Raw genomic sequence first — 24408 nt, forward strand, 5'->3', positions numbered from 1 at the left:
AGAGCAACGCCGACTCGGCGATGGCCGCCGCCCGGCTCGCGCGGCTGCTGCTGCTGCTGCTGCTGCCGCCGCCGCCGCCGCTGCGCCGCCCGCCCGCCTGCTCCGGGGCCCGCGCGGGCAGCCGCGCGCGGGCGGCAGAGGTGAGCCGCGCCGCGCCGCGCCGGGCGCAGCCGGGCGGGCGGGCGGGCCGGGGCTCCCGCCCGCCGGAGAGGGGCCGGGGCTCGGCGCCGGGAAGCTTCTGGCGAGGGAGGTTTAGCTTGGGCTTCTTCGGAAGCGCTCCGTGCGTGCTCAGAGGCACGGTCCGAAACACTGGCCCGGTTAGTCTTGGGGATGCCCCAGACGCTCGTGGAAGGGGTGTGTGTGTGTTTTCGGAGCAGCCTTTCCCACCCACCCCCTACGTTTTGGACTACAGCTCCCATCACCCTGTCCGCTGGGCACGTGGACTGGGGCTCGGGGGGGGGTGTAGACCCAAACCCCTGGAAGGGCGGCAGATTGGGGAAGGCTGGACTGGCGTTGATGCTTCCCCCACCCCCACACTGGCAGAGACGGATCATAGACCCTCGAATCCTGGGGCGGGAAGGGGCCTCCGAGACCATCCAGCCCAACCCCTGCTCCATGCAGGGGCCCTGATTCCCAGGCGGTCGCCCATCCGAGCACTACCAGGGCTGACCCTGCTTCGCTCGCTGCTATTCTGGGCACATGAAAACGCAAGCTTGGTTTTTCTGGGTCCGATTTAAGGCTCTGTCTCAGCCTGCCCCAGCCTGCCGCCCTCCGGGTGTGTTGGACTACACATCCCAGCATCCCTCAGCCAGCCAGATGCCCTTTGGAAGCGCACACACAGGGCATGAAGTGAACTGGAGAGGCAGTGTGGTGTAGCGGCTAGAGAAGCTTGCCGGGTGAGCTTGGGAGTGCCTCTCGCTCAGCCTAACCTACCTCACAGGCGTGTTGTGAGGATTAAAAGGAGAGAGGGGAATCATATGCCTTGGGCTCCTTGGAGGAAGGCAGAATATAGACGGAACAAATAAATAATAAAGAAATAAACAACCCCCAGTTACACGTTCCCAACATCTGGTACTTGGGAGGTAGGCTTCCTTTGTCCATTTCCCCAACCTGGTGCCTCCCCTCCCCTGGGTGGGCTGGACTCCAACTCCCAGCATGCACCAGGTTGGGGGAAACTGGCAGATATAATAGGTAAATTAAGTAAAACAAGCAGGGGCTTGCAAGGAACTTCAAGTGAACAGAGAGAAGAGGGCAGGACAAAGAGGAGATTCCATCCCCCCCGCCCCCGCTTCCCACCCATGAGACTGCTGCGGCAGCTCCTAATTTTGGGGCATAACTATTTTATGACCTGTGTATAAAAAGGAAAGAAGGAAAAGGAAAAATGCACACCGGGGAAGGCTCTTTTACTAGTTGGCTGGTTTCAGGCAACGCGACAAGCTGGAGTACAGGTTGAGTACAGGTTGTCGTTGAAACATGGGTTGTTGTGTTGTGTGAACCACGAATAACCCACGAAGAGAAGCCATGGTTTGTTGTTGGGTTGTGAACTGAGGGTTGTTCATGGTTAACAAACCATGGTTTGTTAGCGTGGCTGGGTTCACATGACACTAACAACCCATGGTTCAACAGCAAGCCACACTCAACCCATACTCTGGTTTGTCGTTTGAACCAGGTCATTTTTTTTGGAGGGGTCTTGCGGGCCATCTAGGCTCACCCTCTACTCTAGAGGTGTACAACCTGCAGCCCAGGGGCTCTATGCGGCCCGGCAAGGCCTCACTTGCAGCCCCCAAGGGCCCCGTGACTCCCTGTCACCACCAGCTCTTCGCTCCTTCCTCCAGCGATCCTGAAACGGATCGCTCTTTCCCCGCCATTGCTAGCAGGTTCAAAACAGCAATGTGCGTTAGGATGCTTGCAATAGATATGTGTATGTATGTAATACGTGTGTGCACGCAGCCCGCAGGCCCTAAGCCAGCTTCGCATGCGGCCCTCGGGACCAAAGCAGTTGTGCACCCCTGCCCTACGCAATGCAAGAAATCCGAGGCTCCAGCATCTCCATCAGGATGCCTGTCCAGCCTCTGCTAGGAAACCTCCAGCGAGGGAGAGCCACCCCTTTGAGGAAGGCCTCCTAACACACCTGGACAGCCGTCTTTGGGGGATGACGCAGCTCTGGATTTTGTGCAGTGAGCATCAGGTTCGCCTCCCTCGATGCCTTACCAGTCCCCGTCTAACTTCGTACACCTTTTTGTCTGTCTGGAATTTACTGCCGATTCATTTGTACAATAGTTGTAGGGCTGGTCCTAAGACATTTTGGTGCCCGAGGAAGATCAACAAATGTGCTTATCCCCCCTGCCCCGAGTCAAGTTGTATAAGCCGATCAAATTATTTTGGTCCCTGTGTCAGAAAAATCCCACAAGTGTTTCCTGGCAGTAAAAATCGAACAATACATTAAATAACTGACCATTTGCTGCCCTTTCACAAAACCCCAAATCAGCCGCTGCGCTCTGCCTAATGGTAGTAGAGAGCTTCAGCTATTGGGCGGTATAGAAATGTAATCAATCAATCAATCAATTGTGTAGAACAAAACATAGTGGGGAGAATAGGTTGCCTACTCCTGCTTTACCGAATATTGTAAGCAAAACACGCCCCCCTCCAATATTCCCCCAAGACAAAAAGCAGGAACAGCCATCCATCAGGTGTATGTAGCAGAAAATAGGTACAGTCCCTACTTATTTAGGGCAAATGCACCCCTTAAACTACGGATGTGTGTGTATGTCATACTTCTTTCTGTCTGAGGGCTGAATTCAGTTGTAGAGAAACTCTCAGGGGGCCACATTCCAGTGGTGGGCAGTGTCAAAGGCAAGCCGCGCGTGTGTCAAAATATAAAAAAATACCAGCATATTAAAGCACTAACTGCCAGTATTGAAGCTTTAGGAGAAGCATTTCAACATTTTAGAATGGGGGGGACGGGACATGTGCAAAAGTTGGGAAACCAGCAAATGATGGAGGAAAAGAGGGTGGGGCCTTCTAAGTACCTGCAGAGGGCTGGATGTGGCCCGCGGCCTCACGTTCTGCACCCCTGCTTTAAACCTGGCTCAGAAGGAGGCAGGCAGGCCGAAATGAGACAGAGCACATCCTCCAGCAGTGTGAACTTTAAAAAAATGGAGAACGGGTTTCAGGGCTACCCCTCCCTCAACTGAAATGAAGACATTTATGGAGGGTGGGGTGATTTAAATACAGGATATCTATTTTAGGAGATTTGGTTGGGCTTGGTGATCTCTTAATCCTTTCCTTTCTATGGCTCAACAAACAAAAATTCAGTTTATACCTCTTTAGCGGTGGAACTAAAGGACTGTCCGATTGGACAAGTGACTGGAGCCATCACATGGGCAGGCAAACTGGACCTTTAGCTGCTGCTAAAGACATGATAGAGGTGTATCATGTGGTGGCGTGCATGAAAATTATGCCTCGTGCTGAGAAAGTGGACAGGGAGACATTTTTCTCCCTCTCTCATCATACTAGAACCCAAGGGGGTCCTCCCATGAACCTGATGGGTGGGAGATTCAGGGCAGATCAAGGGAAAGACGTCTTCACACTGAACATACTTAAACTATGGAATTTGCTGCCACAGGATGTAGTGATGGCCACCCATTTGGATGGCATTCAAAGCGGATTGGACAAATTCATGGAGGATGATGCTCTCAATGGCTACTGGTCCTGATGGCTCCATGCTACCTCCAGTATCAAAGGCAGTATGTCTCTGTACACCAATAGCTGGGGAGCATGGGTGGGAGGGTGCTGTTGCATGCATGGCTTGCTTGTGGGTTTCCCGTGGGCAGCTGGTTGGCCGCTATTTATTTATTTATTCATTCATTCATTTATTGCATTTATGTGCAATAAATAAACAAACAAACAAATATTTATTTATTTATTGCATTCTCTTCGCTATGTGAAGAGAATGCTGGATGGGATGGACCCTTGGTCTGATCCAGCAGGGCTCTTCCTATGTTCTTATGTTCTTAACACCATGCTGCTACTCATTGCCCTCTAGCATCCACCGCCCCACTCTGCCTAACGGTGGAGCTGGCCTTCCCGACAGGGCACTCCTGCCGGATGGTATGGTGCGCCCCATTTGGGCTGCCCGAGCATCTTTTGTCCCACCCCTGCCGCCTCGGCTGTCAGATTTTGAGGTTCTAAAAAGAGCCTGGACGTCGTTCGTGCAAACGCTTGTTCGTGCCAGAGTGAAAAGTGATGGGCTGTTCCTTGTGCGTCCCCACCTCCCTCCCCCCCCAAAACCCTTGGTCCGTGCGTAGCAGTCTGACACCAATGCACGCCCAAGAAGCCTATCTCGACATGCCTTGACCTGTGGCTTTCTGAGAGCAGCCACTGGCCTCAAGCAGCTGGAAAAGTGCCTTGCGTGTTTCCTTCCCACCCTGTCCATTGGAGCGGGCAGGGGGAGGCTGAGCAATGGGGGAAACCCTCAGCACACGTGTTTCCATAATGCTCAGCTGTTGATTTCCTGCTGTTTTGGAATATTCTATAGAAAACATTTCCTCCTCTGCAAGCTCTGAGGGTTGGGGCGGGTTGGGCGGGTAGTCAGCTTGTAGTAGTCTTAAGAGGCAGCTGATTATGGCTTCAGGCTGAAGGGGGGGCCTTCACGAGATGTTTTTAAGCAGGGCTGGGCGCCTCCGTCAGATCTGCAGCTGATGTTATCTGGAGAGCTTGGAACTAAGCATGAGCATTTTCTCTGCTTACACCGAAGAGCCAATTTGAGTTGGGGGAGGGGGAGTGGATTCTTCTTAGGCAAGTTTCTTCTAACTTGGAATTGGCGTGCAAAAAGAGAGAGAGAAAGAAGCTGAGATGTACGTTTCTGTCTGCTTTCCATAGCTGTGGACTGAATACATTTTGCCACAGTTTTCCCAACCATATGAGAGCTGAATCACACCCAGACACACCCAGAGACAGGCAGGCCAGCAGACGCACAGACGCACACGGGCAGACACACATACAGCAGACAAGCAGACATGCACATGGATGCACGCACGCAGACGCACATGGGCAGACACACATATGGGCAGACAGACGCACACGGGCAGACAAATAGACACACACGGGCAGACAAACATGCACGTGGGCAGACAAACAGACATGCACACAGATACACACACACGGGCAGACACACAGATACACACACATGTGGGCAAACACACAGACATGCATACCCAGGCAGGCAAACAGACATATGCATGCACGCACGCACAGACATTCACACAACACACACACACATACATATACAGAGACATTCACACACAGAGAGAGACACACAGAGAAAGACACACAAATCCGGAGGCACAATTTCACACTTACACCTGAAAAGGGTTTACTTTTTAGCACGCTTAGGCGGAAATCACGCTTGCCTGTGTTTTCAAGCCCTTTAGTGATCGCTCTGGAACCTTCTGCCTGTGTGCGTTAATGGGTACTACTGCCGTTCCTAAGTTCTGCTTCTCCTGATCGAAATGTGGCCAGCAACTGGGGGCCAAGAAGGCAGCTTCCTACTTGCCTGTCCTAGATGCTGACTCCGAGTGCCCTGTGCTATTAGACCCGGGTGCAATCTCAGCATGATATGTTTTCTTGAAAATAATCGTTTGTTTTTTTGATGGAAAAGATTTCTATACCCCCCGTCAGCAATGCTTCCAGGCCATTTTACAAAAGCAAGGTAACATTGTTGTTGTTCAGTCGTGTCCAACTCTTCGTGACCCCGTGGACCATAGCACGCCAGGCCTTCCTGTCCTGCGCTCTCTCCCGGAGCGTGCTCAAGTCCATATTCATTGCATCCGTGATGCTATCTAGCCATCTCATCCTCTGCCGTCCCCTTCTCCTTTTGCCTTCAGTCTTTCCCAGCATCAGGGTCTTTTCCAGGGAGTTTTCTCTTCGCATTAGGTGGCCAGAATATTGGAGCTTCAGCTTCAGTATCTGTCCTTCCAATGAGCACTCAGGGTTGATTTTCTTTAGTATGGACGGGTTTGACCTCCTTGCAGTCCAGGGCACTCGTGAGAGTCTTCTCCAGCACCACAGTTCGAAAGCATCAATTCTTCGGCACTCAGCCTTCCTTATAGTCCAGCTCTCACAGCCATACATTACTACTGGGAAAACCATAGCTTTGATTATATGGACCTTTGTCGGCAAGGTGATGTCTCTGCTTCTTACTATGCTGTCTAGGTTGGCCATAGCTTTCCTCCCAAGGAGCAAGCGTCTTTTGATTTCATGGCTACAGTCACCGTCTGCGGTGATCTTGGAGCCCAAGAAAATAAAATCTGTCACTGCTTCCATTTCTTCCCCTTCCATATGCCAGGAAGTGATGGGGCCAGATGCCATGATCTTCGTTTTTTTAATGTTGAGTTTCAAACCAGCTTTTGCACTCTCCTCTTTCACCCTCAACAAGAGGCTCTTGAGATCCTCTTCGCTTTCTTCCATTAGGGTGGTATCATCTGCATATCGGAGGTTGTTGATAATTCTCCCGGCAGTCTTAATTCCGACCTGTGATTCATCCAACCCAGCGTTTCTCATGATGTACTCTGCATATAAGTTAAATAGCAGTCAAAATAAAATATGATAAATTACAGCGTTGAAAAAATAAGGGGATGCTTTGGTGTTATAGGGGAATTTGTAGCACCTCCAGCCACCATTGGAGCGGAGAACATAAGTGTGCTAGTTACAGTTGAGAAAAAGCCTTCTTTACACTGGTGTTCATAGCCTCCCTTCCTAGTAAGACATCTGCCAGCAGTCACTATTGTTATCCAGGTGCATTTTAACATCAAGGCAGCTGAGCACGTATACCTGTCCTTGCTCAGAACCTGGCGCGTTCATGTCCACAGCTTCCACTGTGCAGGAGTCATTTTCACACCCATCAGTCTCTTCACCAGTGGTGGGGAACCTCCTTCAGCCCGCGGTCCAAATTCAGCACTGGAGAAACTCTCGGGGGCCACATTCCAGTGGTGGGCGGAGCTGAAGGCAAAAGGGGCAGTGCCAACAAAATAAAACAGGCCAAGTTAGTTTAGCTTCAAGCTCGCACTGCCAGTAACTCAGCCTTAAGAGAGGCATTTCAACCTTTTGGAATGGGAGAAAAACTGTGCTGGGAACCCACCAAACTATCAGTGGTTGGAGGAAAGGGGGTGAGGCCAGGGGAAGGGGTGTGGCTACCTGAGGAACACCACCGGGCCAGATCTGTCCCCCGAGCCAGAGATTGCCCAACCCTGGTCTTCATGTTATTTCCCTTCCCCTTTATAATTTGGGTTGGGCATGTTTTGACAAATTGCGTCAGTGCCACCAGTCGTCTTGTCACTTCTGTGTGTTGGTTAACAGCTGGGACACTGTGGCATCCCACAGATGTGCTGGGGTAGAAGGAAGTCAGAGCCAAATCGAGGGCACCCTGTGAAAGGAACAGATTCCAGTGGCTGGCTGGTGACAATCAAAGAAGTTGTAACTCCCTCCCCCATCCTTTCTAGGAGCCTTTCTACATGAGGCACTTACTGTGCACTTGTAATTCTTCTCCCATGGTAGTTTGCGGGTGCTTTACATGATGTCGTCACCCTCCAGGGCCTCTCCCATTCTTTGCAGTCATTTTTGCGGGGGAAGGGGGTTTCTAATGAGGAAAGTCTGGTATTTCTGTGATTGGCAGCATGAAACTCTAGTGTATTTGTGCAGTTCCACGATGCCACAACACTACCTAGTGGTTGTGTAATGGAACATATAGACAGGCAGAGAAAGACACTCCCGGAAAAGAACACATGCAAAGGAGCTGTTCTTAATCCCACAATGAATCCAGAAGCAGAAAGTGACGGGTTAAAACCCTCATGTAGAAAAGCCCTATGTTACCTGTGCGCCCATCCCACTGTGATGGACGTCACTGGCCTTTCCCAACCTTTAGATGTGTTGGACTATAACCGCTAGGCACTTTAAAAGATTGTGGGCCCAGACCCATAGGACACAAATCTGCATCAAATCTGCATCAGTTGCTTTATATCTATATATACACATGAGGAATGCATTACAAGGATTCATTTAAATGTTGCGGGAGGCCAAACAAGCCAATTAATTGCTCATCCAAATTGTCTCAAATAAAATAAGTTCTTCAATTAATTTCCACCCTGCCCCAGACCATCCCAAACCAGTGAGACTTTTTTCTCCCTAAGATTAATTGCCATGCAAGCAGAGGTTTTTTGGGGTGTGGGGAAACACCATGTGGGGTGGGGGTTGTTAACCCTTCACTGTCCAGCTGCACTCCCCCTTGAAAATTGCCTCCTGCATGGCAATTAAACCAGGACCATAGACTCATAGAATAGTAGGGTTGGAAGGGGCCCACAAGGGGCCTACTAAGCAAAAAAACATTTCATCATTGGCACTCAGAGCTCTGGGAAATAGATTTGGGGCCTCGGGAAAAAGGTTTGGGGGCCCTGGGAGATAGCTTCGGGACTGGGCTTTGTGGGCCCAGGCCTACCAATCCCCCTGAGTCCCACCATCTTTCCAGCAGCTCGTGCTGGCTGAGAATGGTGGGAATTGTGCATTCCACATCTAGAATGCACCAAGTTTGGGTAGGAGTAAACTACACATGGAAAACTATGTAAGAAACTGCCACTGTCCATTTAAAAACAACAACAGAAAACAGCGTGGCCAGGGTGCCGCTTCGAGCAGAAATGCAGAGTGGGGGGTGTGCGTGTGCGTGCTGAGCACTATCCTGCCGGCCAGTTCTTCATTCAAAATGGCCTGTCCCCAGCTGTTTCCTTTCCCCCAGGGATGTGTTGATCTCCCTGATGAATATTGTTTCAGGTGGGCCATGTGCAGACTTTGATGCTACAGCAAACAGCATGCAGTCTGGATTTTAATAATAAACAATTCCGTGTTTACCTACCTTTCAACTGATGCATGCAATATTGGAGGCAGAATGCCTCTGAAGAACTGCAAAACACAACGGAGAGCACCCAGTTGGCCACTGAGGGTAAAATCCAGCATCAGTCCTACTTAGAATAGACTCATTGAAATGAATAGGATTTTAGTCATGATTTAGTCATCCAATGGGTCTGCATTAAGTATGACTTATGTCGGCTTTTACCCAAAATGATAGATTACGTAGGCCAGTGTTCCCCCAGCCCGGTGCCCCCAGATTTATTTACTGATTGTATTTCAAGGAATTTCTGTACCACTTTTCTTAAAAAAAAATTTGTTGGAAAAATCCCAAAGTGGGTGTGCTGGACTACAGTTCCCTTTTCCCCAACCACCGATTGTTTGGTGGTTTCCCGGCCTTTGCGTAGCATCCCCCCCCCCCAATTCTGAAACTTGGAACACCTCTTCTAAGGTTTAGTTACTTTCTGCAGAGCCTTAAGGTAAAATATGATGGTATATTTGTCAATTGTGGCCCTGCCCCTTTGGCTCCACCTACCACTGAAATGCAGCCCCCCCCAGCTTCTCTGAAATGAAATTTGGCCCTCTGGCTCAAAGACGCCCCCCCCCCGAGTCCTAACAGGTAGGGATGTCAGAGAAATCTACAATGGATTCAAATTTGTCCAGCTTTCTATGAATTCATCGTGTGGATTCTAATGTGGACCAACTTTTTCCAAGTTGTGTGGACTTGCAGACGAGTTTTTTTTTTAATTGGGGGGGGCAGATTTGCACAAATGTGCACTTGTGCGAATGCGCATTAGCGCTAATGCGCAAGTGGAACGAAATTCTCATACATCCCTAAGAAAAAATCCAGGTTTTTTGGATGGCAGTCTGCAAAACAGAGGTGGTACAGATTTAGCCGAATCCGTGCATCCGTACCGGACAAATGAATTGAAGCAACAAAGGCCGTTCCCTCTGTGATGCCGTTCCAGGTTCCAAATATTTCATCCAGCAGGGTCATGACGTCTGGGATGATTGCCTCTGGCCTGTGGTGAAACTGTGTGACCGGGTGTTTATTTTAGGAATCTGAGCTGATAAGGCCAAGGGAGTGCCTGGGCGAACAGAGCTGTACAGAAGCTCGCTTTGGAAGGGAGGAGGCCAAACCGATTGCAAACCAAAAGTTCGTTTTGCACCGTGGAACAGAAACAGCTTCTTGGCAGGAACAGAAGGTGCGCAAGGAGCCAATGAAGCGACTGTTACGAGGCTGGTTCTGAATTACGAGGCTGGTTCTGTGTCCTGTATACAAGGTGCTGTATTCCTTGAGGAGGCGTTTAGAAGACATTCCAGCTTCATCACCAGCCCCTGAAAGTCACCAACAGCATCCAACGAATTTATTTATTTATTACATTTCTTATCCGCCCAATAATTAACGTCCTCTGATTACGGACAGTTAAAAAACCCCTAAAACACCATAAAGCAGTTAAAAATATAAAATACAATACAAATATTTAAAATAATAAAATACAATGTAAAGCAAAACAATAAACAGCACAGGAATCGATAAAACAGCCATAAATTTAAGATCCTACCTGTGTATAAGACCACTATTACTATTATTACCATTATTATTATAAAACAGACACACTTTCACCTAATCATTCATAGACACAGACAGGCAGGCAGAGCTTTTTTCTGGTGGAACTCGCTGGAACTGAGTGAGTTGGCTTCTCTCTCTCTCTCTCTCATGTTTGTCCACTATTTTAATGCTTTTCATTACAATTTAATCACCATCTACTCCCGAGGAAGCATAATCCAAGAGTTGTGCTACCTTTTTCTCCAGCAAAAAGCACCGTGTGTGTGTGTATTGAATAATCTCTCCGTTTTATTTTAGAAATTCCTTGAAAAATATGGCTACTTCAACTCTACCCATCAAGAATTGAGCTCATCCAAATTCTCAGAAGCCGTTCGGTAAGCAAGACGACTGTTCTGGGGTTTGTTTATTTTTATTTCATTTTTAAAAGTCTTTTTGTCCTGCTCCTCGGTGGCTTACAAGCAATCTGTTGAACCAGACGGCCCTGGCCTGCAGGCTTCCCATCTGAAAAAGACACGACACACAAGGAAAAAGGACGGGGAGGGAAGAAGCAAATAATGAAGTTAATCTTTCAGCAGGGGTGGTGGAATGGCCCCGCTTCCCCCTCTCCTCTCCATCACGACAGCCTGCTGGAATGGCTGCTGGAGCGTGACATCTTTAATCTGGCCTTGTTCCTAGGATTTTCCCTGTAGAACAGACCCAGCAGAGATATTCCAGGCCTGTTCTCTAAATGTCCATTTTCTTTTTCTTTTTTTAATGTCCCTAGTCCTTACAGGGATGCTATAATACATTGCATGGAGTGAGGACACATGACACAGCTGTCTTGCTGAAGCTAAGCAGGTTTCAACCTGGGCAGTGGCTGGATGGACGACTACCAGAGAACCCCCCTATACACCACCTTGAGTTCCATGGTGGAAGCAAGGCAGGATATAGATATACCCGAGAGCCAGTGTGGTGTAGTGCTTTGAGTGTTGGATTGGTACTTGGAAGCTCTGGGTTCTAGTCCCCACTTGGCCATGAAGCTCACTGGGGGACTTTGGGCCAGTCACTGGCTCTCACCTCCCTCGCAGGGTTGTTGTGCTGATGAAAAGGAGAAGAGGAGAACCATATAAGCCGCCTTGGGTTCCTCGCAAGAGGAGAAATGGCGGGCTGTCAATGCAAGGATAAATAAGTAAAATAAAATAAGGGAAGTATTCCACCAGATTGCTCATAAGTAGACAATCTGCTCCTGCCATTCAGCATTCTAGCCAACAAGGTCAAAGGCCTTGGGACGGCTCCCTCTCGGCAGCTTTGCATGTAAGCCCCGTCATCTTGTCTGGCCCAACTCTCCAAGGTAAAAATGAAAGATAAGGGATTTTCAGCGGGGGAGGACATGATTCGGAGCGGGAGCTAGGGGTGTTTAGCCCCATCCAAGGCTTCCTCTGCCTTCTCCTTTCCCCCTGGTGAAGTTCCCGAACACGTTGGCGCCAGCTAGGAGAAAACCAACTGGGGAGGATAGCCGGGGAGAAGCGGCAACAGTGCCATGCTCCTGTTCCCTCCAAATCCTGCCCTCACCCACTCATTGCTTTTCAGAGGAGTGGTGGGCAACCTGCGGCCTGAGGGCCGTATGTGGCCCTCTGCCTAATTCATGTCCGATCAGTTCAGACCTCTGGCAGGAGCAATATGTCCCTTCCCTCGTGGCCCACTGAGCAGAAAGGGAAAGAGGGGTGACCACCTAAATTTGCCTTGGGCCTCTCCCACTTCTGGTTTTGGCCCGCTCACAGGTGACACGCGGCCCCCGGCAGAACAAAGGTCGCCCACCCCCGTATCAGACGTTCGCTGGAGTCGCAGCTTCCCAGACCTCGGGCTCCACCAAATACCTCGTTTCGCCCTTTTGCTCAGCCTTGCCAGTCGGCGTGGAGCACAGAGCTGGCGTCCTCCCGCTGGAGCAGCCTCTGTCTCCCCTCGGCGGTTTCCCTTGTATGGGCCTGGTCTCCTCTGGAGAATGAGATGTCGAGAAAGGCGGCGGTTCGGGGCTAGCTGGAAGATTCCACAAATGCCATCGCTGCGTTCTGGACGTGGGCCATCTGCACACAGACTCTCTCCCTCAGTGTTTCTTTTTAAAATTCCCTTCTTCCCTCCCCCACCACCGGCATCCAGCGGGGGCCCGCTCTGACAGATTCTTGTCTGTTACAAAACCGGGGGGAGCTGTTTTATATTAGGGTTGCCAAGTGAGAGAATGCCCCCGGGTTTGGTTTGGGGCCAGCTGTCAGAAAAGCTAGTCCTCTGCTGTATGTGTGTGATTTTAGCTGTACATTTCAGCTGGACTACAATGCGCACCACCACCATGCTGGCTGGGGGTGATGGGCATTGTAGTCCATCACATCTGGGGGGTGCGAGGTTGGGGGAAGTGGCAACACAATCCCTGCTTTAGATGGATGCCGCTGTTAAGGAGGTGCAATTCAGAATGAAGATCTTGGCTGGTTTGGATGTTCTAATGTAGTGCGTGTCAACTCTCTTAACCTGAACCGCACCGCTGGTCTGCCAAGCCCCCAGTATTATGCATTGAGCTCTCCAGGACTGATGCGTTCAGCTGGAAATGTTGTGGACTCAAGCTGAGAAGTGCTGCGCGCAAAGCAGGCGCCCCAGGCCCCCTCCAAAAGTTATGGCCCCCTTTTCCCTCAGGTGCATGGGCTTGTTCAGGATTTGAACCCAAATCTTCTTGCATCCGAAGTGAAAACCATGCCGGCTGACGCTGCGGTTGAGGCCCCTCCTGGCAGCCGCACCCCTCAGGAAGGGAAAGGGATTTCTGCGCTCTTGGTGGCCACTGCCTCAAGGAACCTGGACCGCCTCGGGCAGCAGTTCCTGGCAGAGAAGCTGTCAAGGGCTCCTTAGAGGCCTCTCTCAGTCTAATCCAGTAGCCAAGTCCAGACACAGACAAAGGGATTATTTTCAAAGCTTTAGTCTTCTTTTACAACTTAACAACTCTACCGGTAGCAACTAGATCTGAGCAGCAGAGTACCTATGCCCTAAGTGGGAACAGTTGGTCCCCGTTTGAAAGGGAATCACTGGCAGACCCCTGGACTTAAGGACTAGGGAGAGTCCCTCCCCTTTTCCCTTGGATCCTCTGGGCGCAGCCATTGTTTGCGCGCCAACCGGGCACTACGCCTCCTTTCCGCGCCCTCCATTTGGCGCCGCTCTCTGCGTCGGCGTCGCACGTCCATCAAGTCTGCTTCCCGCGCTCTGTCACTCCCAGGACTGCTATCTAAGCTAGGAATGCCGGTGGGCGGAATCTCCGTCAGCTGTGGGCCCCGGGAAAGAGGAGCGCGCCCCTCTCCCAGGAGCGACTGCTCTTCCTCAGAATCAGAACTACTCTGGGATTCTATGGGCTCAGTGTCCACTCTGACAGAAGCGCCCTCTGTGCTGCTGTTCTGCTGTTTCCCAATCAGCTGAGCAGCGTTTAGGGATGTACGGGATTATTAAATCCATTCCGTCTCCGTTTTGCTGATTGCCAGGTGCCTTTCGTTCCATCATCCGTGCATTGACGGAATCAGATTGTTTAAACCGTTTTTTTTCTACTTGCGCTAGTTCTCATTAGCACTAATGTGCATCAGCACAACTGCACTAATTCGCATGAATGAACGTGCATTTGTGCAACTGCGCATTAGTACATGTGTACAACTCGAAAGCAAGGAATTGCAAGTAGATAAATAGGTACCGCTTCAGTGGGAAAGGAAACAGCTCTCCGTGCACCTCGGTGTTCAGTCATGCCGGCCACATGGCCACAGAAGCGTCTTCGGACAGCGTTGAGTCTTCGGTCTGGAAATGGAGATGACCACCACCCCCTAGAGTCGGACACGACTGGTTGGGGACACCTTTACCTTTTACAACTGAGCATTAGCCGTAATGCACACTTCTGCTAATGCGCTAATGCACAGTTGCACTAATGTGCTAATACACATTGCTGCAAATCCCTCCCAAAGGTGAAAGACAGGTCCACAGAATCCGCATGACTTGGAAAGTCCCAGCCCGCTGTGGAATTTGCTGCTTGAATGCACTGAAATTCGAATTCATTTGAATCAGTTCCAGATTTCTCTGGTATCCCTAGCAGGTGTGCGGGGCCATAGGAAAATAGGAAGCTGCCTTATACCCTTGGTCCGTCCAGCCCAGTATTGTTCATGCTGGCTGGCATCAATGGCTCTCCAGGGTTTCAGGCAGGATTCCTTCCTGTCCCTACCTGGAGAAGCTGGAGATTGAACCTGGGACCTCCTGCATGCAAAGCAGAGGCTTTACCACTGAGCTGTGGCAGGGAAGGGAAGTTTATACCAATGCACATTATGCATAAATTAAGCCCCTCTCCTGTTCTGTTCTCTTCAAGGGAATTCCAATGGGTATCCCATTTGCCCCTCAGTGGCACCCTTGATGCCTCCACCCTGCACCACATGACTCTCCCGCGATGCGGCGTGAATGACGCAGAGAGCCACACTTCATGGAAGGAGCGCATGGTTGCCCTGTTCTCAGGACGGAAGGCCAGGAGAAGGCGCAGGAAACGGTACTTGCATCAAAGTAAGTCCTGCAGTGCTTTGCCAAGATGGTTCTCCCTCGGGGCTTTCCCCAGCATCTGCTTTGCGTGTATGTGGAAATCCCCACACACAACTAAACAAAAGCCCAGGTGGTCTCTGAACATCAGCTTATTTTTTTAAAGGTTATAAAAAGTGGGGAATTTTGCCATATGGGGCTCAAAACATCCCATCTTTAGCTACAATCTTTAAACTGCACCTTATGTATATTTATAAATGTTTTTCCTGTAAGCCACTCTGACGGTGATTGCAGTGGAGCAGGATATAAAACAAATGTTGCTATTGCTATGCTCTCTTTAATGCAACCCTTAGCATCCTCCTTCCATAGGCGTGACACCAAAGGGAGAATTTCCATGGAGTTCAGCTTCTCCTCTTCTTCATATCATAGTTAACACAACCTGCATAATAGAGAGGAATTTTGCAATCTTTTATCGATCTTTTTATTTGTAATGTTAAAGATTTTGCACAGATCAGTAAATATGTACCCTTAAAAATCCATAAGCCATTCTTTAACTCACCAGAGTGCTCACTCCTAGTTTTGGGGAGCAGAGAATTACAAGGTCAGGAAAGTTAGTTGCATTTTGAAAACAAAACGAAACATGTTTACTGCTCTGCCTCTCTTATGGAACAGGAATCCTGTAATGATAAGGGTTGTATTAAAATGTGTGTATTATGGAAAGATGCGTACAAAATGTGTATGTTAGGGGACGTTGCAGACCAAAAACGAGTGAATGTTCAAGGGTTTAAAAAAAATCACAGAGCGCGGCGGAAATTGGAGGGAATGGATGTGATTGAATTCATGCAAAACTGAGACAGGCCAGATATAGACTGGTTCATACATCCATAATTAAAGGTACCATCTGGCTTGAGAAACACCCCCTCCCCAGTTCAGTCTGGGACAAAGAAACAGCCACACAAAAGGATCAAATAGATTCTGAAATCGAGCCTTCAGGATTCATTTATTTATACCAAGAGTTCAATGCTGCTTACAAAATCCAAAATAAAACAATTACCAATAAGCACCAATTAAGCCATCAAAGAAAACAGTGCAACTGTGGAATCAATGGAAGGGAAGTAGCCACACCAGATGGATAGATGGTATTTCATTTGTTTGGTTCATCATGTACAACGACAGCCAAACTTTCATATAAACAGTACATATAATGTCAAAAGTGATCCAGCGGTTGGCAGCAACGAACAGTGATAAGAAAGCAGCCGTCCATGAGATTCTCAAGAAAATGAAATGTTTTAAATTTGGTGCCTAAATACTTGCTGCCAAATCAGAATTTCTGGGGTGGGTTTTCCGAAATTCAGAGCACACCCACTAGGGATGTCAGAGAAATCAGCAACGGAAGTCAAAGGAATTTGGATTTCTAGGAATTTGTCTTGCAGATTCCGCAGCAGACTGGCTTTTTCCAAGTCACGTGGATCCTGTGGACATTTTCACTTATGGGGGAGATTTGCACTAATTCACATTAATGCTAATGCATATTAGCGTTAATGTGTGCTTCTGTGAATCCACATTTGTTAATGTGCTTTAGTGCTATTTTGGCACATTAACTGATGTGGGATTAGCACATTTGTGCACGTGCGTATTATTTATTTATTTATTCATTCATTAATTCATTCATTTCATTTCTATACCGCCCAATAGCCAAAGCTCTCTGGGCGGTTCACAAATAGTATTATTAGCGCTACTGCAAATTAGTGCAATCTACAATAGTGCAAGTAGAATGAAAATCTGGTTTAAACGATTCTGATTCCATCAGTGAGTGGGTGACAGAATGAAAGACGCCTGACAGTCTGTGAAACACACGCAGAACAGATTTAACGAAAGCCCTACGCCCCTAAACCCACAGAAATGACCCAGTCCAGTGCAAGAGGCCATAATGCATAAAAACGGACCTAAGAGAATATCTGCCTTGCAGTCTGGAATTCATATATAAAATATTTGATTGTGTGCGTCTCTCTGGATTGTGCCTCTGTGTATTGATGGGCAACTTCTGCCCCCCCCTCCAAGTTTCTTGATTTTGAAGCTGAATTTAGACTGGACAGCCCTTCAACTACAGGACTGGTAAACAAACAAAAGGACACATGGTCACCCTAACAGATTTTGCTCAGAAAGTGTTGGGGCCTGGCCTTACCCTATTTACCAGCTCCAATGGGTTAATACCTTTCCTCGACAGCAAGAGCAAAAAGAGATGAGGGAACAGCTGTGCCGGAGGCGAGCCCTGGGAAGTGTTTAATGGGGAGATTAGGTAATTGTTTGGGGAGGCCTGAAAGTCTGTCTGACAAGGCAGCATCTGTTCTTGATGGCTGAGGGAGTGGCGCAGGGGAGAAAAAGCGAGACGCTGCCGCCTGTTTTTCCCTTGGGTTGTTTTCTCACATCGATCTTTTCTGACATGAAACAGAGCGCTCTTTTGGCACGGCTCTCCAGTGCAGGGATGGAGGGCCTCTTTCAGCCCATGGTCCAAACTCCATTTTGAGGAAGCTTTGCGGGGCTGCGTCCCAGGGCCGGCCCTACCATGAGGCAGAGTGAGGCAGTCGCTTCAGATTCTGGGTGTCCTACAAGGGCAGCAAATTGTTAGTTATTTACTTAGTTGTGTTTCTACCGCCAGGGCTGGGGAGAGGTGCTGATGGGATTGGCTCTCTCTGGGTGCAATGTAGCTTGATTTTGGGGGTGGGGGGCACCATTTGCTGCTCTGCTTCAGGCAGCAAAATGTCTTGGTCCGGCCCGGCCACGTTCCCGTGGTGGGCAGGGCGAAAGGCAAAAAGAGCGGGGTCAGAAAAAACCCAATACCAGCATATTGTCGCTCAAAGCTCTTACTGCCGCTATCTAAGCCTTAGGAGAGGTGTGTCATTCTTTTAGACCCGGGACAACGGCACAAAAGCCAGGAAACCACGGAACGAGTGGTGGTTGGGAACACGGGTGGAGCCAGGGGAAGGGGTGGGACCTTTGGGGGAACCCTGGGGAGCTAGATTCATCATGTACAACAACAGCCAAACTTTCATATAAACAGTACATATAATGTCAAAAGTGATCCAGCGGTTGGCAGCAACGAACAGTGATTCTACTTGCAAATTAGTGCAAGTAGAATGAAAATCTGGTTTAAACGATTCTGATTCCATCAATGAGCGGATGACAGAATGAAAGATGCCTGACAGTCTGTGAAACACACGCAGAACAGATTTAACAAAAGCCCTATGCCCCTAACCCCCACAGAAAAGACCCAGCCCAGTACAAGAGGCCATAATGCATAATGTGGCCTCCAGGCCCGGGTTTCTGACCTCGGCCCTGGTCCCTGTGCCCTCCTGTGTCTATGCCTAAGCCTGTGTTGCTGAAACAATATATATTCTTCTGCCTACCCTCACCTGCTTCTCTTTCCCCTCCTGTCTTGTCAGTGCCGCGTTGAGTTTTAGCTTGCAGTCCCGCGGAAAGCAAACCTGCCCGTTATTAATAGACAAACCTGTCTATTAATAACGGTTACTTCCGAGAGCGACAGCTTGCTTGGATGAGGCACTTACTCCCCCCCCCCAGCCGAGAGTTTTGTCTCTCTTGACCCCTTACACCAGCAGCGGGCAACATCTGGGGATTGGGGCCCGCACCTTATCCCCGCCACTGAATTTGCTGCTGCAGCAGCAACAAAAATCCGCTGGGAAAGAAGAAGGCCCGTGGGGAGCGTGCAGCTTGTTTCCACGCAGACCCGTGCTCCTGGGAGGCTTAATCGGTGAAAGCTGGTTGAGGTAGAAGTCACCCATGCGATGGGGAGCCACTGACTGATGTCCATTGTTAATCTCCCTTCATCACTCTTCTCAAGGGGCTGATTTTCTCTTCTCCTCCCCCTCCTAACTCGTAGGGAAAATTAGCCGCTTGAAAAAAGAGATAAGAGGAGATAACCCTGGGCTTGAGAGGTCGCCAGAGGCTCCTCCTTCACTGCGACAAATTCTAGAGGTGCAACAGTGTTTGTCTGTGGCAGCAAAAAGCCATACCAGATGAGGTTGCCCTTCACACGACTGCCCCTGTTCATGTATAAAGTGTAGTGGGTGGGGTCTGCTCCTTCCCCCTCCCAGCCTCTAGGGCAAATAAGCTGCAAGGAGATAAGAGTCAATAAACAGGTTGGAGAAAGGCTGCTGCTTCAACCCAGATGCCTTTCCTGTTCTCTTAAGCTCCCTCTGCTTGTCAGCGTGGGGAGCCTTCTGGCTTCTCAACAGGCCATTCCGCTGTCATGCGAGAAGGGTAACATGCCGTGAGGAGCAGCGTTGTGGCGGTACGCTTTGAGGTGCAAGCTCTCATCATGACTGTCCTCCTAGCCACGCCCCCATGGAGTCTCCAAAACTGTAGGCTGTTGCATTGATCCATATCAACAAACCAGTTCTAGCCACCAGGAGCAAGTCTTTTTGCGAAGCTGATGACCCGGTTTGCACATAACAGTGGCAAATCATGGGTTAATTAATTAACCCACAATTTGCCACGCTGTGTGCCAGGCACGTTCTATGTCCATTTTGAATATTCAGTCCCCGACCAGGCCGACGATTCAACCCCGATTGTGCTACGTGACGTCTGAACCCGGGCACTATAGGTTCATCGTGGGTTAAACAACCCGCAGTTAACCTACAGTTAGTAGTTAGGTTAACTGTTGGTTGTTGAATTAATTAACCTATGGTTTGCCGTCACTACGTCCAAACAGCCCCAATGGGTCTGAATTGCCCATTCCAGACCAAGCCGCCTCAAAACAGTTTACATTACAACAAGGAACAACATATTGTTGCTGGGAAAATCCATTTTGCCCCCAGCTATGGTGACGATTGCAGCTAAGCTCAGAGGAAACAGTGAAGTCTGGGGGCGGGGGGGAGGTGACCTCAGCGTCCCTGCTAATAAAAGCATGTCAGTGCTGTGTCCCTTTGAGCCCTGGTTCCATTACGCCATGAGCTGGGGGATTCTGGGAGTTGTGGTTCAACACATCTGGAGGGCACCAGGTTGGAGAAGATTGAATTAAATCCTTTTTGCTGGTGGAACAGTGAGATTGGAGGCATGTGGCTATAACTTTTCCTGGGCAACTTCAGCCTCGTTTTAGCGGCTCTTCCGCTGACGTCCAACTCTCCCCACCAAGGAAATGCGCCAGGAATCCTCTGGGCCTTTGCTGCGTAGAGGTCCCGCTGGCCTCTGCCTTTACCCGAGGAACACGCCTGCAACTTGAATCCGTTCCAAAGATCCCCGAGGGCAGCACTGCGATGCTGAAGCCATGGCTCAAGAATGCGATTTTAATCGCTGCTGTCATTTTGTGGGTGTCGCTTTGGGGGGAACTGAACAGGCTTGCCCCACACCCCCGGTTCTTTGGGTCTGCCGCAGCTGGCGGGGGCAGGGGGAGAGAGAGAGTGTGCACGGAACTCGCCTATATTTATCATTTGAGTCCTATTAGGAAAAGAAGGCCCAGCGTTCGTTGCAGCTTTTAAAACTTATTTGTTGACTGATTGAATGATTTTATTTTGATTTTTTGATTTCGGTTTCTAGTTCTGTTTCATACTGTGGTCTTAAACTTTTAAACTTTTCTTCATGCATCTTATGTTGTATTTTATGGTTTTAATTGCTGTGAACTGCCCGGACAGCTTCGGCTATTAGGTGGTATAGAAATGTAATAATTAAAGCCGTGTGTGAGATGTTCATAAACAGGTCAGGTTCCCACAAAAGTTGTTGCTAGCCTATATTTGTCATTTGAGTCCGATTAGGAAAACGAGGGCCAGTGTTTGTTGTGGTTTTTAAAAACGTATTTCTCGATGGCGTGATTGATTGATTTTATGACATTTGCATCCCACCTTTTTTCCTCGTGCAAGGAACCCAAGGCGGCTTATGCTGTAATTTGCTGAGATGTTGGGAATTCTGTTAGAGTTTCCTAGAAATCCATCCCACCCCCTGACAGCCAATTATTATTCTCTGGGAAGCAGGAATGACTATTAAGCCCGTTTAACAATCAGTAGCAGGGCGGCATTAAGACATGCTGAGGCCCTAAGCCGTATCAAGATTCAAAGGCCCCATACCATAAAAATAAAGAGAAAAAGGTGCATTACATTATAATAGAAAGGGTAATGAAAGGGTACCACCCAGCACTTGTAGTTAAACAGCGTTAGATTGCCCTCTCGGAAAACATGTACAGAAGCACTGATAAAGTAAGGGTGCAATCCTATGCATGTTTAGACAGAGAAAAGGCCTACAACTCCCAGCATGCCCCAGCCAGTGCTGGCTGGGGCATGCTGGGAGTTGTAGGCCTTTTCTCTGTCTAAACATGCATAGGATTGCACCCTAAATTGATTAGAAGTTCTTTCAAACTGGCTCTAGTCTGTGCTTATTGCTTCCAATACTAAATGCTGCGTTGCCACACTTTCTATATATAAGGCGACTCTGCTGTAAGTCACAGCAGACTTTCCAACTTATTTAAGCCAAAGCAGTTTCAATTATTATCCATCTTAGTTATGTCCAACATATTTAGAAGCCCCTCATAATATGAGGCCCTTAACCATGGCTTACTTGTCTTGTTTGCCCTGCAGTCACTGGCCCAAAGTCACCCAGTACTTCATGGTCAAGTGGGGACTAGAACCCAGAACTCCTGAGTTTCGGTCCAACACTCTAACCACTACACTATACCTGGATCGATTCTTAAATCACCGCAGGCAACACCTGGTTGCTAGGGCTTGGCAGTCCAGTTCCAGAACCTGAGGGGAACTGGCCGTAGGGCGGCCAGGTGGCTGACTTTGCAGAAGACAATCCTTTCTTTGAAAGGCTGTCCGGTCCAAGTCTGGTTTAAAGTCAAGGAATCCTAAGAAGGAATAGCAGGGGCCTAGAAGTTGCCCATCCACAGTTTATTTATTTCTTTGCAGCATTTTTATCCTGCTCTTCAGCCAAAAAAGTCTCCCCAGAGCAGCTTACAGTCTAAAGGACATGGCACAAAAGGCAAAGGGCTTGGGAGGGAGGAGGAAAAAACAAGGAGGAGGCACCAGCTCTTAGTTCCAAAGTTCTTAGAGGTGTTCTTTCTGGCGGGGAAGGGTGAGATGAGCTCCCTGCAGCTGTTTCTCCTCTGGCCGATGTCTGGGACTAAGCTGGGTTCCCCCTTGCCGTGATGTTCTTCCTGCTGGTGCCACTTCCCAGTAGCTCTTAGATCTCCGGCCACAGTTAGCACCTTGACAGGAGACGAAGCAGACGTGGAGGACATTTGGTCCCAATCTTTCCCACTAGGGTGAGATTGTCCTATTTCTATTGAAATGATAGCCATGATTTCTACATTTGCACATTTTATGCAAACCTTTGCGCTCTTTTTTGTCCTCTTTTTTTGCTGATACGTTTCCCCCATTTTGGTGATGTGTCGGTGGCCACCCTACACACTAATACCTACCTAAATCTGTTCAAGCGGAGTGATGCGCTTTCCCATTTCCCCATCTATTTAAGGGACTGTGATTCTGCCCGTCAATGAAAACCCGGGGTGGTTTGGAAAACATCAAAACACAGAAGAACAAATTTTAAACGTACAAATCGAAAACATGCCAAACATACTTAAAAACACGGTCAGATGTAGTTACCAATAAGACCAAAGGGATCAGATTGACTCAAGGAACTAAAAAGGGCCGGGGATGGAATCACATATCCCTCCAGCGGGCCTCCTGGAAGAGAGAATTCCACAATCAGGATGCCACCACTGAGAAGGCCCCTTTCCTGTTAGCCAACTGCTGTACCTCAGGTGGCGGAAGAACTGCAAGGACAGCTCCCGATGGACGTCTTGGTGTCAATGGTCTACCAGTAAATTTGGAAGTGCTCATCGTGACCGTCCCCCTAGCCACGCCCCGAGGAGAGTCCAAAAATTTGGGCAGCCGCATTGATCCATATGAACAGGGCAGTTCTAGCCGTTTTCACCTCCACCAGGAGGAGGCCTTTTGTCAAGCTGATGGCTCTTCATTGCCCATTCAAGACTGAGCCACTCCAAATAGTTTGCATTACAACAGGGAACAATATATTGTTGCTGGGAAGATTCATTTCCCCCCAGCTCCTGTGGGGATCGCAGCTCAGCTCAGAGGGAACAGGGAATTCTGAGGGGGTGGCAGGTGAAGCCAGCGTCCCTGCTAATAAAAAAAGTGCCGGTGCTCTGTGCCTGTGAGCCCTGCTTAGTATATGTATAGCCCCATTTTATGAAACAGGGCTCTGACATTTATTACAGATTTCTTCCAGTCAACCTGTTTTCCCCTCGGATGAAATACAGTCCTAGACATTTCACCGTTCATGGATCTTCAGCCTACTTTTTGAGGCAGCTTTCCCCAACTTGGTGCTCTCCAACTGTTTTGAACAACAACTGCTATCATCCCTGAGCATTGGCCATACCATCTAATGGGCAATGTAGTACAAAACATCTGGAGGGTACCAGGTTGGGGAAGGCTGTTCTGGGACCTTGCTGTATTTCTTTAATTTATTTCTACCCTGCCTTTCTACCACAAAATGGCACTTAAAGCAGAGTGTTGTGTACTCGACAGAGGTAGGAGTGAGCAGGGAAGAACAGATTTTGTTAAATCTGTTCTGTGTTTCATAGATTGTCAGGTGTCTTTTCTTCTGTCATCCGCTCATCGCCACAATCAGTGTGGGGTTTTTTTGAGGATGTACAAGAATTTTGTTCCACTTGCGCTGCTGCACACTAATGCACATTAGCGCAAGTGTGCACTAGCGCACGGGTGGAGTTGTGCAAATCTCCCACAAAAGTTTTAAAAAAAGGTCAAGTCCACAGAACTTGGAAAAAAGCTAGGAATGCAGTAGAAATTTGAGACAGATTAAAATGAGCTCAGGTTTCTAAGAATCCAACCTGCGGAATCCACTGTGGAGCGACCCCCTCAGGCCCTGCGGAGTCTGTGGACTTTCGGATTATTTTTTTAGTTTCCCGAAATTTAAGCATATAAATCTGTAGAAAAATACGTAAGTTTCTGCTGAGGAAACATAGAATGGAATAAGGGACAATACACTAAACGTTACGTACTGGGGTAAATTATGTAAATACTTACATAAACTCTTACATAAATACTTACGTAAATATTTACGTAATTATTTCCATATTTTTCTGCATGACAAAAAAAAACCTTTCATCTGTCTGTGGGTGGATGACGGAATGAAAGGCACCTGACAATCTGCAAAACACAGATGGAGCGGATTTTACACAGTCCATCGCTAAAAAAAAGCTGGTCTCCTGTGGAATCCACTGGTTGGATTCATAGAAATCCGAATTCATTTGAATTCATTGCGGATTTCTCTGACACCCGTAGGAGTGGGTGATGCATGCAGCCTGAGGTGCCGTCGCTCAATGGCAGAGCACCTGCTTGGCATAGATAAGGTCTCAGGTTCGATCTCCAGCATCTACAGGT

At 48.8% G+C, this 24408-nt stretch overlaps 1 protein-coding gene across 1 annotated transcript in view; it reads left to right on the forward strand.

Annotated features, from left to right (window-relative positions):
• MMP28 (matrix metallopeptidase 28) overlaps nt 1-24408 on the forward strand; it is a 42398-nt gene continuing 17990 nt past the window's right edge. The window contains exons 1-3 of the mRNA XM_084822924.1: nt 1-140; nt 10763-10839; nt 14820-15007. Coding sequence (XP_084679050.1) covers nt 21-140; nt 10763-10839; nt 14820-15007 — 385 coding nt within the window. The 5' untranslated portion in view covers nt 1-20. The remainder of the gene's footprint in view (nt 141-10762; nt 10840-14819; nt 15008-24408) is intronic.

Source organism: Heloderma suspectum, chromosome 16 (genome assembly GCF_057233095.1).
Source record: "Heloderma suspectum isolate Gila_16-S chromosome 16, 16-S_ref, whole genome shotgun sequence".
In the NCBI taxonomy this organism is placed as follows: domain Eukaryota; kingdom Metazoa; phylum Chordata; class Lepidosauria; order Squamata; family Helodermatidae; genus Heloderma; species Heloderma suspectum.